At 32.9% G+C, this 13,529-nt stretch overlaps 1 protein-coding gene across 2 annotated transcripts in view; it reads right to left on the reverse strand.

Moving 5' to 3' along the window:
* Nucleotides 730–13,529, reverse strand: part of PGR (progesterone receptor) — a 94,093-nt gene continuing 81,293 nt past the window's right edge. The window contains 2 exon segments of one of the 2 annotated variants that reach the window (NM_001166488.1): nucleotides 730–1,566; nucleotides 4,529–4,686. In NM_001166488.1, coding sequence (NP_001159960.1) covers nucleotides 1,411–1,566; nucleotides 4,529–4,686 — 314 coding nt within the window. In that variant the 3' untranslated portion in view covers nucleotides 730–1,410. 2 annotated transcript variants of the gene reach the window in all.

A 13,529-nucleotide genomic window follows, 5' to 3' on the forward strand; every position in this document is an offset into this window, starting at 1 on the left:
GATGAAATTACTTTTACCCTGTTTTGGGGGTCACATTACTATTTATTAAGATTATGCTATGTTATTGGCCCTTGGTAAACTGCAAGTATTTATCAGTTGAAGGAAATGGGTAATTAAAAATGCATTAAGAAATCAGAGACTTTAGTAAATGTTATCTATATTGTTTTCAAAGTTACTTTAATTGTCTCATTAACAACTGTTAATCTGCATAAGGTGGTATGTTTTATTTGTAAGGTAATGTCCAATTTTAAAGAAATTTCAAAAAGAATTAGGTCTACAGTTTCTCTGAGCTGTTAAAAATTATACATATATAAGTATGTGAGTGTGTAAATTGCATAAATTATTTTATCTAGGAAAAAAGTGATTGAGTTTGACTGAATTTTACCAGTGTCTCTTCCTGTTTTGTGTGTATGCATGTGTGTGTATTTTTAAACCTCCTTCCCTCCCTCTCTGACTTCCTTTCTTTCTTGATTTGAGAAGTAAGAAGCTCTAACTAAAAGGAACATTCCACAGAAAAGTGAGTATATTATTACAGCAGTGTTAAAGGTGAGGAAATTGAGACTCTAAGGATAACTGACTTTCACACACCCTAGACGTAAGGAGTGGAGTTAGGGCACAGACTCACTGAGTTCCTATTTCGATTCAGAATACCTTATTAGAGGACAATTCTCAAAAAAAAAAAAAAAAAGTCAGTGAAAACCTACAAAACCCATAATTTTCTTGTCATAATGCTATGGCTCTACTTAATAACTTCCCTAGAGATTTGTGTTTCCCATCTGGGAAACAGTCTTAACATATAAGCTGGTTTTCCTAGTTTGAGGAGTATCATCTAATTAAAGAATTGTTAACTCTTTTTCTGTATATATATATTTTTGCATTAAAAACCCTTCGGAAAAACTGATTAAGATTATAAATATCCTTCTCACAAAAAAATGTATGTACACTCATATAGACAAGTTTTGCATACCATTTTAAAGTTTCAGTTTTGTAAATATAATCAGGGAGACAAAGGGAGCTACATAGAAGGAACATATATAATAGCTTTTTATTTTTATGTGTAAGATTTTTTTCCTCTAAAGTAGAGGATCTGTTAGCTGTGAAAGTTAAAAATCTCACCTAAATGGTATGAAATGATACGGATAGGATTAACTTTAACAATCAACTTAGTACTTTTTCAATCGTGTAAACTCTTAAAGAAAATATGGGTACGCAAAAACACTAAAAATTCAAATAATGCTTTATAAAGCAAATCCAATTCACCCTCACATTTTTCCTCTGAAATTTACACAGTACAATATGTTATAAATGTAGGGCTTTGAGAACATTATAAAAACTCAAGACCTCATAACCCTGACAAAAACGAAAACAGATATACCACAAAGTTTAATTTTTTAAAGATAAAAATGGCATTCACTTTTTATGAAAGAGAAGAGGTTTCACCATCCCTGCCAAGATCTTGGGTAATTGTGCAGCAATAACCTCAGACATCATTTCTGGAAATTCAACACTCAGTGCCCGGGACTGGATAAATGTATTCAAGCAGTACAGATGAAGTTGTTTGACAAGCTGTTGGTTTAACAGATGGATAAGAAACATGTAAGAAAAATAAGAAATTCATATACTATTCCAACATAACAGCTGATTTTCCTTTTTTCTCTTTTTTTTCTTATCCAGCCATAGCAACGCAGGATCAGAGCCGCGTCTGTGACCTACATCACAGCTCACGGCAGCGCCGGATCCTTAACCCACTGAGCAAGGCCAGGGATCAAACCTGTGTCCTCATGGATGCTAGTCAGATTCGTTAACCACTGAGCCTTGACGAGAACTTCAGCAGCTGATATTTCTAATCATAGAAATACTTTAGATGTCTTTTTTCTTACCAAAATGAAAACAACTCCCTCCACTTTCTACATACTCAGGATGAAACATTCTAATATACAGAAAGATTTAAAGAAATGAATGTAATTTGTAACCCCACAGGATAACCAGTGTGACCACTTTGGTACATTTCAAGTTTTTTTTCTCTTTTATATATACTCAGGCGTATACATAATACTCACACATGCATATACATTTCCAAAAATGCAATTATTTTATAGTCTATTTAATCAGGTTTTTTCACATAACGATAATCAGACTCTTCTATTTCAGTGCAAACAACCCAATGTAATTCATTTTAATACAATTTTAATTTTGATACCCCACATAAAAAATAGCAATTTTAAACCAAATAATATTGCAAGACTTATAGCAATAAAAAAGAGAGTGGCAACAACACACATATAACTGCTTTCAATTTCTTTAGCCTGTGTCACTTCATATTTATCTCTATTTCTAAGAGATCTTGTTTTCCAAATTTTTGGACTGTTTATATTAAATGAAGATTTAACTCTTGTACTATACATGTGCCTCCTCAACTACATACACTTTCTCTTCTCCCTACTCTCCATGTAGTTACATTTCAATTTTTTTGTGTGTGTGTGTGTTTGGGGCCACACCTACAGCATATGGCACCCACAGCCTATGGAGGTTCCCAGGCTAGGGATCGAATCAGAACTGTAGCTGCTGTTACAACCACAGCAACACGGGATCCAAGCTGTGTCTGCAACCTATACCACAGCTCACAGCAATGCCAGATCCTTAATCCTTAACCCATTGAGCAGGGGCAGGGATAGAATCCAGGTCCTCAGGGTTACTAGTCAGGTTTATTTCCACTGAGCCACAAAAGGAACTCCCTACATTTCCTTTCTTATGTGACTTAATTTTTGTAGTGCTAATCACCTGGTGTTTCTGTCCCCTTTGTTTTCTCTATATTTATGACAAAGCCACAGTTAAATTCTCTGACAGAGTCATAAAAACTCACTTCAGTACGTTCATACATACTCTTGGTTCCATATGTTTTCCTCGGTACTGGTACCCTGAAACCCTATGCACTACTACTCTAGTCTAGATTAAGCATAAATTAAGGTGCTAGGACATGCTCTGCATCTCTCCTGGGTTGAATCTTGTACTTTGGCTTGCTCCAGTATTTCGTGGAAGAAATCCCATAGACGTCCTTGAGGAATTTTGTATTTAAGGTGAGGTCTAAGAGACCTTGCATGTCCAAAAATACTTTTATTATGTTATCATATTTGTTGGATGGTTTGGCCGTCATTAGATTCTTTGGGTAGTTTCCTTTCCTTCAAATTTCTGAAGGTATTGCTCCATTGTTTTCTGGGTTCCAGTGCTGCTGTTGAGAAGTCCAATGTCATTCTGAATCCTGATGATTTGATGTGACCTGTTTCTTTGCTCACAGGTATATTTTAATGATACTCTTTCTTTTAATTCCTGGTTTGCTAAAGTCTTACAATAATGTGCCTTGGTTCAATTGTGTTGTGCCTGTACACCGGGCACATTCAGAAACTTGTATCCTTCAGTTCCAACCACTTTTATGATTTCTTACATAATTTCCTCTCCTTGATTTTTTCTGCTCTTTCTGGAAATTACTATTAATTGGAGAATGAAACCCTATGGATTAATCTCCTGAATTTGCTATTTTTCTAATTTTTTTCATATCTTTTTTTGCTATTTTTTTCTGAGTTTTCCTGAGATTTATATTGAATTTTAAATTTCTGCTATTCTTTGATTATCTGAAAGTATTTTCTTGCTAAACTTCCCTTTTAAAATGTCTTCTATTCTTGTTTCATGGATGCAACATCATTATTATTTCTCTGAATATCTTAATTTTTGTTTAAGCTTTCTTCTTTTCTCTGTACTTGTATTTTTTTCTTTTTATTTTGCTTTCTGCCTTACATTTTAGAGGCTTTATCTAAATGGCTGATAATCCTTGGCTAGCTGTTAATATTCAGAAGTGAAGCCTCAAATTTGACCTGGTGAGTAGACAGCTTTTTTAATGCCTTGACTGTTATTTTAGTTTGGTTTCTGAACATGGTAGTGATAAAAGCTTATATGCAATATGGTCTTGACTAACCCCATATATCTTATTATTCCAGTTTTTGGTGCTAGGCATTTCTAAGGTTTGTTTTTCCCTGTTGTATAAGCAATGCTGCATATATATTTTTAAATACTTGCCTAAATTTTTTATTTAAGATGAATCCTTAAAAGTGGGAATTTTAAAAGCATGCACTTTTTAACTTCTGCTAAACACTACCAGGTTGTCCACTAGCATTGTTATTGACTTATAACTCCATCAAAAATGGTATGAGTGTCTTATACATGAAACTTAAGTTTTTTCTAACTTAAGACAAAAACATTATAGGACATATTCAGGAAAATGTATCACCACTCCTATAACTCATTAAATTACTCTCAGATTATACAAATACTAGTAAAAGGATATTTGTGTGGTCCACATTGAAAATGAAAAAAAGCACAATGTAAATTCTGAGCAGTGTGATGCAAGTACTATCTTACAATGTAAGTACAAATAGAAATTTGAAGAAACCACATGAAGTAAAATCTGTATTTCACATTTAAAAAGATGTAATTCAGAAAATAATCATTGATACTCTAGGAACAAAATACTTACATCATGCAAGTTATCAAGAAGTTTTGTAAGCTGGTAGAAACGCTGTGAGCTAGGGACGACTCCTTTTTGTCTCAAACCAATTGCCTTGATGAGCTCTCTAATGTAGCTTGATCTCATCTCTTCAAACTGGTTTTGACTTCTTAGTCCTTCCAAAGGAACTGTATGAAGATAATTCCAAGTCGCAGTTATGTATAAAAAGATGACACTAGCAGCTTATAAATTTTTGAGCTGTATAATGATTTCTTTTGATATGCAACTCTAGTACAAACATCTTAAATAGGAAAGAATGATATTGATAGTTTTAGGACATGTAAGCTTCTAGTTCTTTTGAACAATATGATAAGAAGAACTAAGTAAGTTTAAAGACCATTTCAGCTTACCTATGTTAGAACTGTGTCAGTGTATATGACTTAGCATTTGCTCAAGAGATCACCTGACATTACGTTCTTGTCTCAAATACTTGGTTTGATTTAATTTAAAACTACATGTATGCTAGGTCTTTTTCCTTTCCTTGTTTTTAACAAATACTTGGATGTCTCTGTAAACTTTTGACTTTCTATAAATCTGAAGTATTTCTCAATATTATTCGTGGAAAATTTATCTTTTTGTTGTAATTTCAATATTGCTTCATTAAATTTCCTAACTCCTTCCTTCTGACATGAGAGAAAGCCATTGGTATTTGAATTTTCTCTATATTCAGTCACTTGATTATACTTTATTTATTTATTTATATTTGTAGTTCTAACAGTTTTTGTTGATTATCTTTTTTTTTTTTTGGTATACAGCAGGACTATATTCAAATAATACCCTCATTTTTTTCCTTTTCAATAGTTGTAGCTCTTTTTCTGCTTCATGATTCAGTGACTGCTTAAGACTTCCAGAACAATATTAAATAATAATAGTGATGGCAAATGTCCCTATTTTGTTGCAGATTTTACTGAGAATGCTTCTTATTCTCATTATGATGTTAACTGGTAATTTACAAATTTATCTCTGAAATCTTATGTAGTTTACATTTTATATAATTTACATATTTATTTGAAGTCTTACATAATTTACATATTTATCTCTGCAATTTCATACATTCAAATCCTAGGCACAACTTCTTATTCTTATGGCTAGTTCTCTTGTTTCCATTACATGGTCAATTTCCTCATTGCTTTTCTCCTAACTCTTTTTGGTCTTGGTCATTCTGTTGACACTTGTCTGAGATATATGGTTGATTTCTTTAGCAGTTCCGTTAGCAGAACTCCCAATTTCCTTGTTTTCTTTCACTTTGGTTGCACTTGTCCTACAAACAAATATTTAACCTTAAGTCAAGTTTTTGACATTTCCTGCAAATATATCGATTGCTGAAAGAAAAAAATCACATAATCTCTGTATTTATGCAACTATATATTTATGATCTTGACCCTTGAAAATATTTGTATAGAGAAGTGTATTTCATTTGAGCAAAGTCAACTGTACGTGACCAGCAAAGGGGGAGAAATAATCCTTTTTCTTTTTTCTTTTTAGGGCTGCACCTGCAGCAGGTAGGAGTTGAATCAAAGTTGCAGGTGCCAGCCTACAGCACAGCCACAGCAACACCAGATTGTGGCAATGCCAGATCCTTAACCCACTGAGTGAGGCCAGGGATCGAACCCACATCCTTATGGATACTAGTCAGGTTCTTAACCTACTAAGCCACAATGGGAATGCCAGAAATAATACTTTTTAAAAACTCCTACTTTATTCCCTCTACCCCAATCAGATCTTGGTCTCCACTTCCCTTGAAAAAAAGGTCAGAGATAACAAACCAGTAGAAACCAAAATGTTAAATCTTTGGTTTTGAGTTTTCAAGAGCTCAGATCCTGAGCATAAAAAGAACTTAGAAAGGTAATTTTGGTAATATGAGAACTTTTCTCCAATTGAAAACTTAACTGTTGTATATATCTGTATATATACTCTATGTGTATTGTGAACTGGAAATTAGCACTTCCCATCTGCCTCTACACAGATTGAATCATGAGTCACTGCAGCTGCTGACCCTCAACACCCCCTGAAACTTTTGAGAACTTCTAAATTAGACATTGACCAAAGTTCACTAAACACATTCAACTTGCAGTTTGTTTTGTCTATATAGCTATATTAAAATATATTAAAAGAGAGAATATAGTCAGTAAGAATGTATAATGGGAGAGAATATAAAAACAAATATATTTATAACTGAATCACTTTACTGTACACATGAAAGTAATACAACATTGTAAATTAATATTTTAATAAGATTTAAAATTAAAATAAGAATTAAAAAATATTTTTGGTTTAGCTAATTCAAAAATAGTGTGTATTCGCTGGAAAAATTTTACAGGATATATAAAGAAAATTACAAGTCACCTGAGATCCTACAATCCAATATTTTGGGACATTTCCTAATATTATATTAACATTTACTTATGTCATTCAAAATTCTTCAAAAATGAATGTTTTAATTCATAAAATTTCATATCACAAAATGTGTAGGAAATACAGTGTATTTAATTGTTTTGTCATTTGACATTTGGAATATTTTACTAATCTACACAACACTTATGATGAATGTCATTTCTGAGTTTTTTAAGAATATATTTTTAGAAATGAAATTATGAGTAAAAGTTATACTAATATACATTGATACTCATATATCACCAAACTTCTTACCATTTAACTGTTTTGTGGTCAGTATTGAGTATTTTCATTTTAGGTAATCTTTGCTTTTTATAGAGAAAAATATCTCATTTCCATTTCTCAAATTATTAGCAAGGTTGAACAATTTTCTTAAGCTTATTAGTGCTTTAATTTTTTTTCTGTTTAGTGCTCATTTATAGGCACCTAAGATGTATTTTAAATATTTTTCTAAATTTGTGGTTTAGCCAAATTTTAAAATATTTAATTTTGTAACTCAATTAGGGCAAAGAGTACTGCCCAGGCAACCCAAATTTTTCCATGCTCAGAGGCAAACATTTTCAATTCCTTTGGCTATTTCTTTTGATCTTCCTTCCATAGCTTTAAATAATAGCCTTATAGTGCTGCTACTTGATTTTTTAAATTTGACTTTCCAGTATGGAAAATGAGACTGTAGTTGTTTCCATATTTCAGATCTACCATCACCACCATGCCATAAATACACTCACACACATAGAATTTAATTGTCCTCATCTTCCTAATACCATTTTCATAATATTGGTCATATAAATATTCAGTGTTTATTATTTTAGCTATGTAAAATGCTACCGCAGTCAAGTCATATAGCGTATACTATGATTTTTTTTTTTTTACTAAGAGTAAGTAACCATCCTGATGGGTGTGAAGTAGTATCTAATTGTGGATTTGTGTTTCTCTAACGATTAGTGATGCTGAGCATCTTTTCATGTGCCTAATAGCTATTTATATACCTTCTTTTGAGAAATGTCTATCAAGACCTTTGTCCATTTTTAAATTGGGTTATTATATTATTGAATTATAGGGGTTCTTTACATACTCTGGATATTAATACTTTTACTTTAGCACACATATGTTTTTAGTATTTTTTTAACCAATTCAATGGGTTGCCTTTTCATTGTGTTGTGTCCTCTGATGCACAGAAGTTTTAAATTTTGAAATCTATTTATCTTTTACTTTTATTTTCTGTGTTTTAGTTGTTAGAGCCAATAAATCACTGCAAACTCCAATTCATAAAGTTTTCCATCTATGTTTTCTTCTAAGAATTTCCAAGTTTCAGCCCTTATACTTAGTTCTTTGATTTAAGTTAATTAAGAATTTTGTTAAAATATAGTTGATGTATTATGAAATGGTCACAACAGTAAGTCTAGAAACCATCTGGCCCCATAGAATATTACTGACAATATTGCTTAGCTATATATTACATGCCCTGGCTTACTTATTGTATAAAAGCAGGTTTGTACCTCTTCATCCCCTTCACCTATTTTGCCCCCATCCCCTCCCCCCCCGGGAACCACATATTTGTTCTTGGTATCTATGTGTCTGTTTTCATTTTGTTTTGTTTCTTTGTTTTTTTTTAGATTCCACACATAAGTGAGATAACATTTGTCTTTCTATATCTGAATTATTTCACTTAACATAACACCCTCTAATCCATCCATGTTGTTGAAAATGGCAAGATTTCTTTTTGTGGCTGAGAAATATTCAATTGTGTATATCTAGATAGATAGATAAATAGATATAGATAGACAGACATACATACATACCACATCTTTTTTTAATTTTTTTTTGGTTCCATCTGCAGCATATGAAAGTCCCCAGGTCAGGGATAGAATCCAAGCTGCAGCTGCCAACCTATGTCGCAGCTGCAGTAATCCTGGATCCTTTAACCCACTGCACCAAGCAGAGGCCTTCACAGCGAACTGAGTCACTACAGTTGGATTCTTAACCCACTGTACCATGGCAGGAACTCCATATCACATCTTCTTTGTCCATTAATCTATCAATGACACTTAGGTTACTTCCATATCTTAGCTATTATAAATAATGCTGCAATGAACACAAGTATGCATATGTCTTATTGATGTTTGTTTTCTTGAAGTAAATACCCAGAAGTGAAACTTCTGGATCATATGGCAATTCTATTTTTAATTTTTTGAAGATCCTTCATACTATTTGTTAAAATGACTGCACCAATTTATAATCTCAACAATGGTGCAAAAGGGTTCTCTGTTCTCCATATCCTTGCTAACAATTGTTATTTGTTGTCTTTTTGGAAATAAGCCATTCTGACAGGTATGAAGTGTTATCGCATTGTGGTTTTGATTTGCATTTCCCTAATTAGTGATTAGTGACACTGAGTGTCTTTTCATGTGTCTGTTGCCTATCAGAGTATCTTTAGTAATATTCACAGACACTCTATTAATAGGTTTTTTTTTAATCATAAATGGATGTTGAATTTTTTCAGAAGTTTTTCTGTACCTATGGAAATGATTATATGATTTTTATTCTTCAATCTGTTAATATGGTTCATTATATTGACTGATGTGCAAATAATGAACCATTTTTGCATCCCTGTGGTAAATCTCACTTAATTATGGTGCATGGTTTCATTAATGTATTGTTGAATTTGGTTTGCTAATATTTTGTTGAGCGTTTTTGCATCTATATTCATCAGTTGCCTGTAATTTTCTTTTTTGTGGTGTTTTTGCTTGGCTTTGGTATCAGGGTGATGCTGGCTTCATAGAATGAATTTAGAAGTGTTCCATTCTCTTCAGTATTTTTTTGAAAATTTGAGAAGGATGGGTATAAAATTCACCTGTGAAGCCATCTAGTCTGTGACTTGTTTGTTGGGAGTTTTTGGATTATTGATTCAGTTTCATTAATGGTAATCGTTCTGTTCATAATTCCTATTTCTTCATGATTTACTCTTAGAAACTGCACATTTCTAGCAATGTATTAATTTCTTCTAGATTATCAATTTTATTGGCACATAATTATTTGTACTAATCTCTTAACGATGTTTGTATTTCTGTGGTGTCAATTATAACTTCTCTTTCATTTTGGATTTTGTTTTTAATGGGCCTCCTCTCTTTTTTCCCCCTGATAATTCTAGCTAAAGGTTTATCAATTTTGTTTATCTTTTCAAAGAACCAGTACTGAATTTCATTGATCTTTTCTACTGTTTCCATCATCTCTATTTCACATAATTCTGCTCTGAGCTTTATGATTTCTTTCCTTCTACTAACCTTGGGTTTTGTCTGTTCTTCTTTCTCTGGTTGCTTTAGGTTTAAGGTTAGGTTGTTCATTTGATTTTGTTTGTTTGTTCCTTGAGGTAGGCCTGTATTGCTATAAACTTTCCTCTTTGAACTGCTTTTGCTGTGTCCCATAGATTCTGGAACAATTGGTTTCCATTTTCACTTGCCTCAAAGAATATTTTTGTTTTATCTTAATTTCTTCACTGACCCTTTGGTTGTTTAGAAACATATTGTCCTTAGACTCCACATTCTTTGATTTTTTTCTTCCTGTTTTTTCCCTTATACTTGATTTCTAATCTCATACTATTGTGTTCAGAAAAGATGCTTGATGTGATTTCATTTTTCTTACATTTATATAGACTTGTTTTGTGGCCTAGCATTTGATCTAACCCAGAGAATATTCCATGTGTACTTGAAAAGTATATATATTCTCTTGTTTTTGAAAGCTATGTTCTGCAGATATCTATTAAGTTCATCTAGTCTGATGTTCATTTAAGGCTCATGTCTCCTTACTGACTTTCTGTCTGGATGATCTGTCCATGGATGTAAGTGAGGTGTTAAATTTCTCTGCTATTATTGTATTAATGTCAGTATCTCCATTTATGTTTGTTATTATTTGCTTCATGTATTTAGGTAATATTTTGTATCTTTTTATTGTGTGTATCCCTTAATTACTTATTGCATGTAGATGATTTTACTACTTTTGTCTTTTAATCTTTCTACTAGCTTTATAAAGTGGTGGTCTATTACCTTTACTGTATGTTTATATTTAATGGTCAGAAATTTCTTTCATAATTTTCACATTTCTCTTTGTGGGCTTTCTGTTCTGCTTAGAGGAGTCTCTTTAACATTTCTTGTAAAGAATGTTAGTGGTACTGAACTCTTTCAGCTTTTGCTCATCTGCAAAACTCTTTATCTCTCCTTTAAATCTGAATGAAAACTTTGCTAGTTTTCCAAGTTGTAGGTTTTTTCCTTTCATCACTTTGAATATATTGTGCCACTCTCTTCTTGCTTGCAACCTTCTGGACCACAAGTTAGCAGGTGGTTTTACGGAGATCCTTTGTACATAATAGTTGTAGTTGTATTTCTCTTGTTTCTTTTAAGATTCTCTCTTTAATTTTTGCCATTTTAATTAAAATGTGTCTTGGTGTGCACCTCTTTGGTTTCATCTTATTTGTAGTTCTATGTAATTCCTGGACCTGGATGCCTGTTTCCTTTTCCAGTGATTCTGTACCACTTTCTCTCTCTTCTCCCTTTCTGGGACCCTATAATGGAATGGTAGAATGCTTGATTTTGTCCCAGAGATCTCTCAAACTATCCTCACTAAATTTTTTTTTTTCCTTTTACCTGTTCAGTATGGGGAATTTACACTACTCTATTTTCCAGATTGATGATTCATTCCTCTGTATCATCTAATCTATTGTTGTTTCTTTCTATTGTTTCTTTCTAGTGTGTGTTTTTTTCATAATTTATTTATTTTATTTTTTAAATGATTTTTATTTTTAGTTAAAGTATTCTTCAGCTGTCTTTGGGTCTTCATATTTTTTAACTGTTGGAATTCTTGTGTTCATGAACATCTTTATGATTATTACCTAGAACTCTTTTTTGGTAATAGATTCCTTAGCTCCACCTCCTAAAATTCTTTTTCATAGATTTTGTTTTTTTTTTGGAACATATTCCTCTTTCTTCTCATTCTGCCCAACTCACTGTGTTTATTTCTATGTGTTAGGTAAGTTTGCTACATTGCCCAATCTCAGAGAAGTGGTCTTATAAATGAGATGTCCTATGTACCCAGAAATATGTTCCCCTCGGGCCACCAAAAATAGTGTGTGGACTGGGTGTGCCCTTCTGCTGTGGTGGGACTCACAACTGTGGGCACACTCATAGGTGGGGCTGGTTGGCTGTGAATCCTTGCTTTATGCAGTAAGCTAGAGGCCCACTAGTGGGCAGGCCTGGGCTCCTGTGTATCTGCATGGCTCAAGGTGATTTGGGGCTGGTTCCAGTTTGATGGAGGAAGGTAGGTAAGCCCCTGGTGCTAAAGTTCAGAGAGTATATTCCAAAATGATGTTTGCTAATGCCAATGCTATCATGGTAGAATGAGCTCCCCCAAAGACACCCTGGCATCTTTGTTCCCAGGGGGCATATCACTTGTCTCCTGCCTCTCTGGGAGGCTCTCTAAGATCAGCAAATGGGTCTGACCTGGACTCCTTTCAAACTACTGCCACTGTTCTAGAAATTGGGAGTATGTGAGATTTTGCATATAACCTTTAAAAGCACAGTGTCTATTTCTTATAGCCCTCCAGCTCCCTCAAATGTAGGCCCTGCTGGTTTTCAAAGTTAGATATACCTTCAGAGAATAAACCTACAATCTCTGCCTTAGTTATAGAAGAACAATTACATGGTCGGGTGATAACTGAAACAGATTTTCAGCAGAATTTGGTGTTTTCAACTTTCACTCTCATTAAAAAATTGGTTGTAACTAACAGCAAAACATTGTGAGAGTTCGGTGAGGCAAATCAAGGTGCTTCTTGACTTTTCTTAATTCTGACTTAGAATCCTCCTTCTCAGGTATGCTAAATTAGTTCTGTTTGCAAGCTTGCAGAATAATATTGCTATTGAGTTTTCTTTCATTCACTTTTCCTTCTATTTTATTTCTTAAAAATTCCTTGACAAATATTTTCATGTAGTTTTAGAAGAAACAATGGAAAAATTGTGTTTAACTTGCCATATTTTTTCTGTAGAGCTGTATTTTAATTTTTAATGGGAAATGGGAGTTTTAAATTCTTATCAAATCACTGAACTTTTCCTTTGCCGAATTTCCTATTACATTTATTTTTTAAAAGGCATTCCTTACTTATGATTTCTAAATCATTTATATTCATTTTAGTTTTTTTAAACAATTTGTGTTTATAATTATGTGCTATTTATTTTAGGATGTAATTTGAGCTAAATAGCCAAAGTAAGTTTTCCCCAAATATAAAACTAACTCTTCTCAACAATATTTATTTCATACTCATAGATTTGTGATGTTTCCACTACAGCATATTAAATTCCAGAATATACATACACTAGCAATTCAGTGTATGTAGTCCTCTTCCCCATTATATTAATTATTTAGCTCTCTAATTCCCTTGCCACCCCCAAATTTTATCTATGTATTTATTTATTTTTCCAAATTTAAAGATGAATTTTACATCTTGGAAAATTTCCAGGTTGGATACTATAAAACTCTTAGAGGAAAACATAGGCAGAACACTCTTTGAGATAAATTGCAGCAATACCGT

Source organism: Sus scrofa, chromosome 9 (assembly GCF_000003025.6).
Source record: "Sus scrofa isolate TJ Tabasco breed Duroc chromosome 9, Sscrofa11.1, whole genome shotgun sequence".
In the NCBI taxonomy this organism is placed as follows: Eukaryota; Metazoa; Chordata; class Mammalia; order Artiodactyla; family Suidae; genus Sus; species Sus scrofa.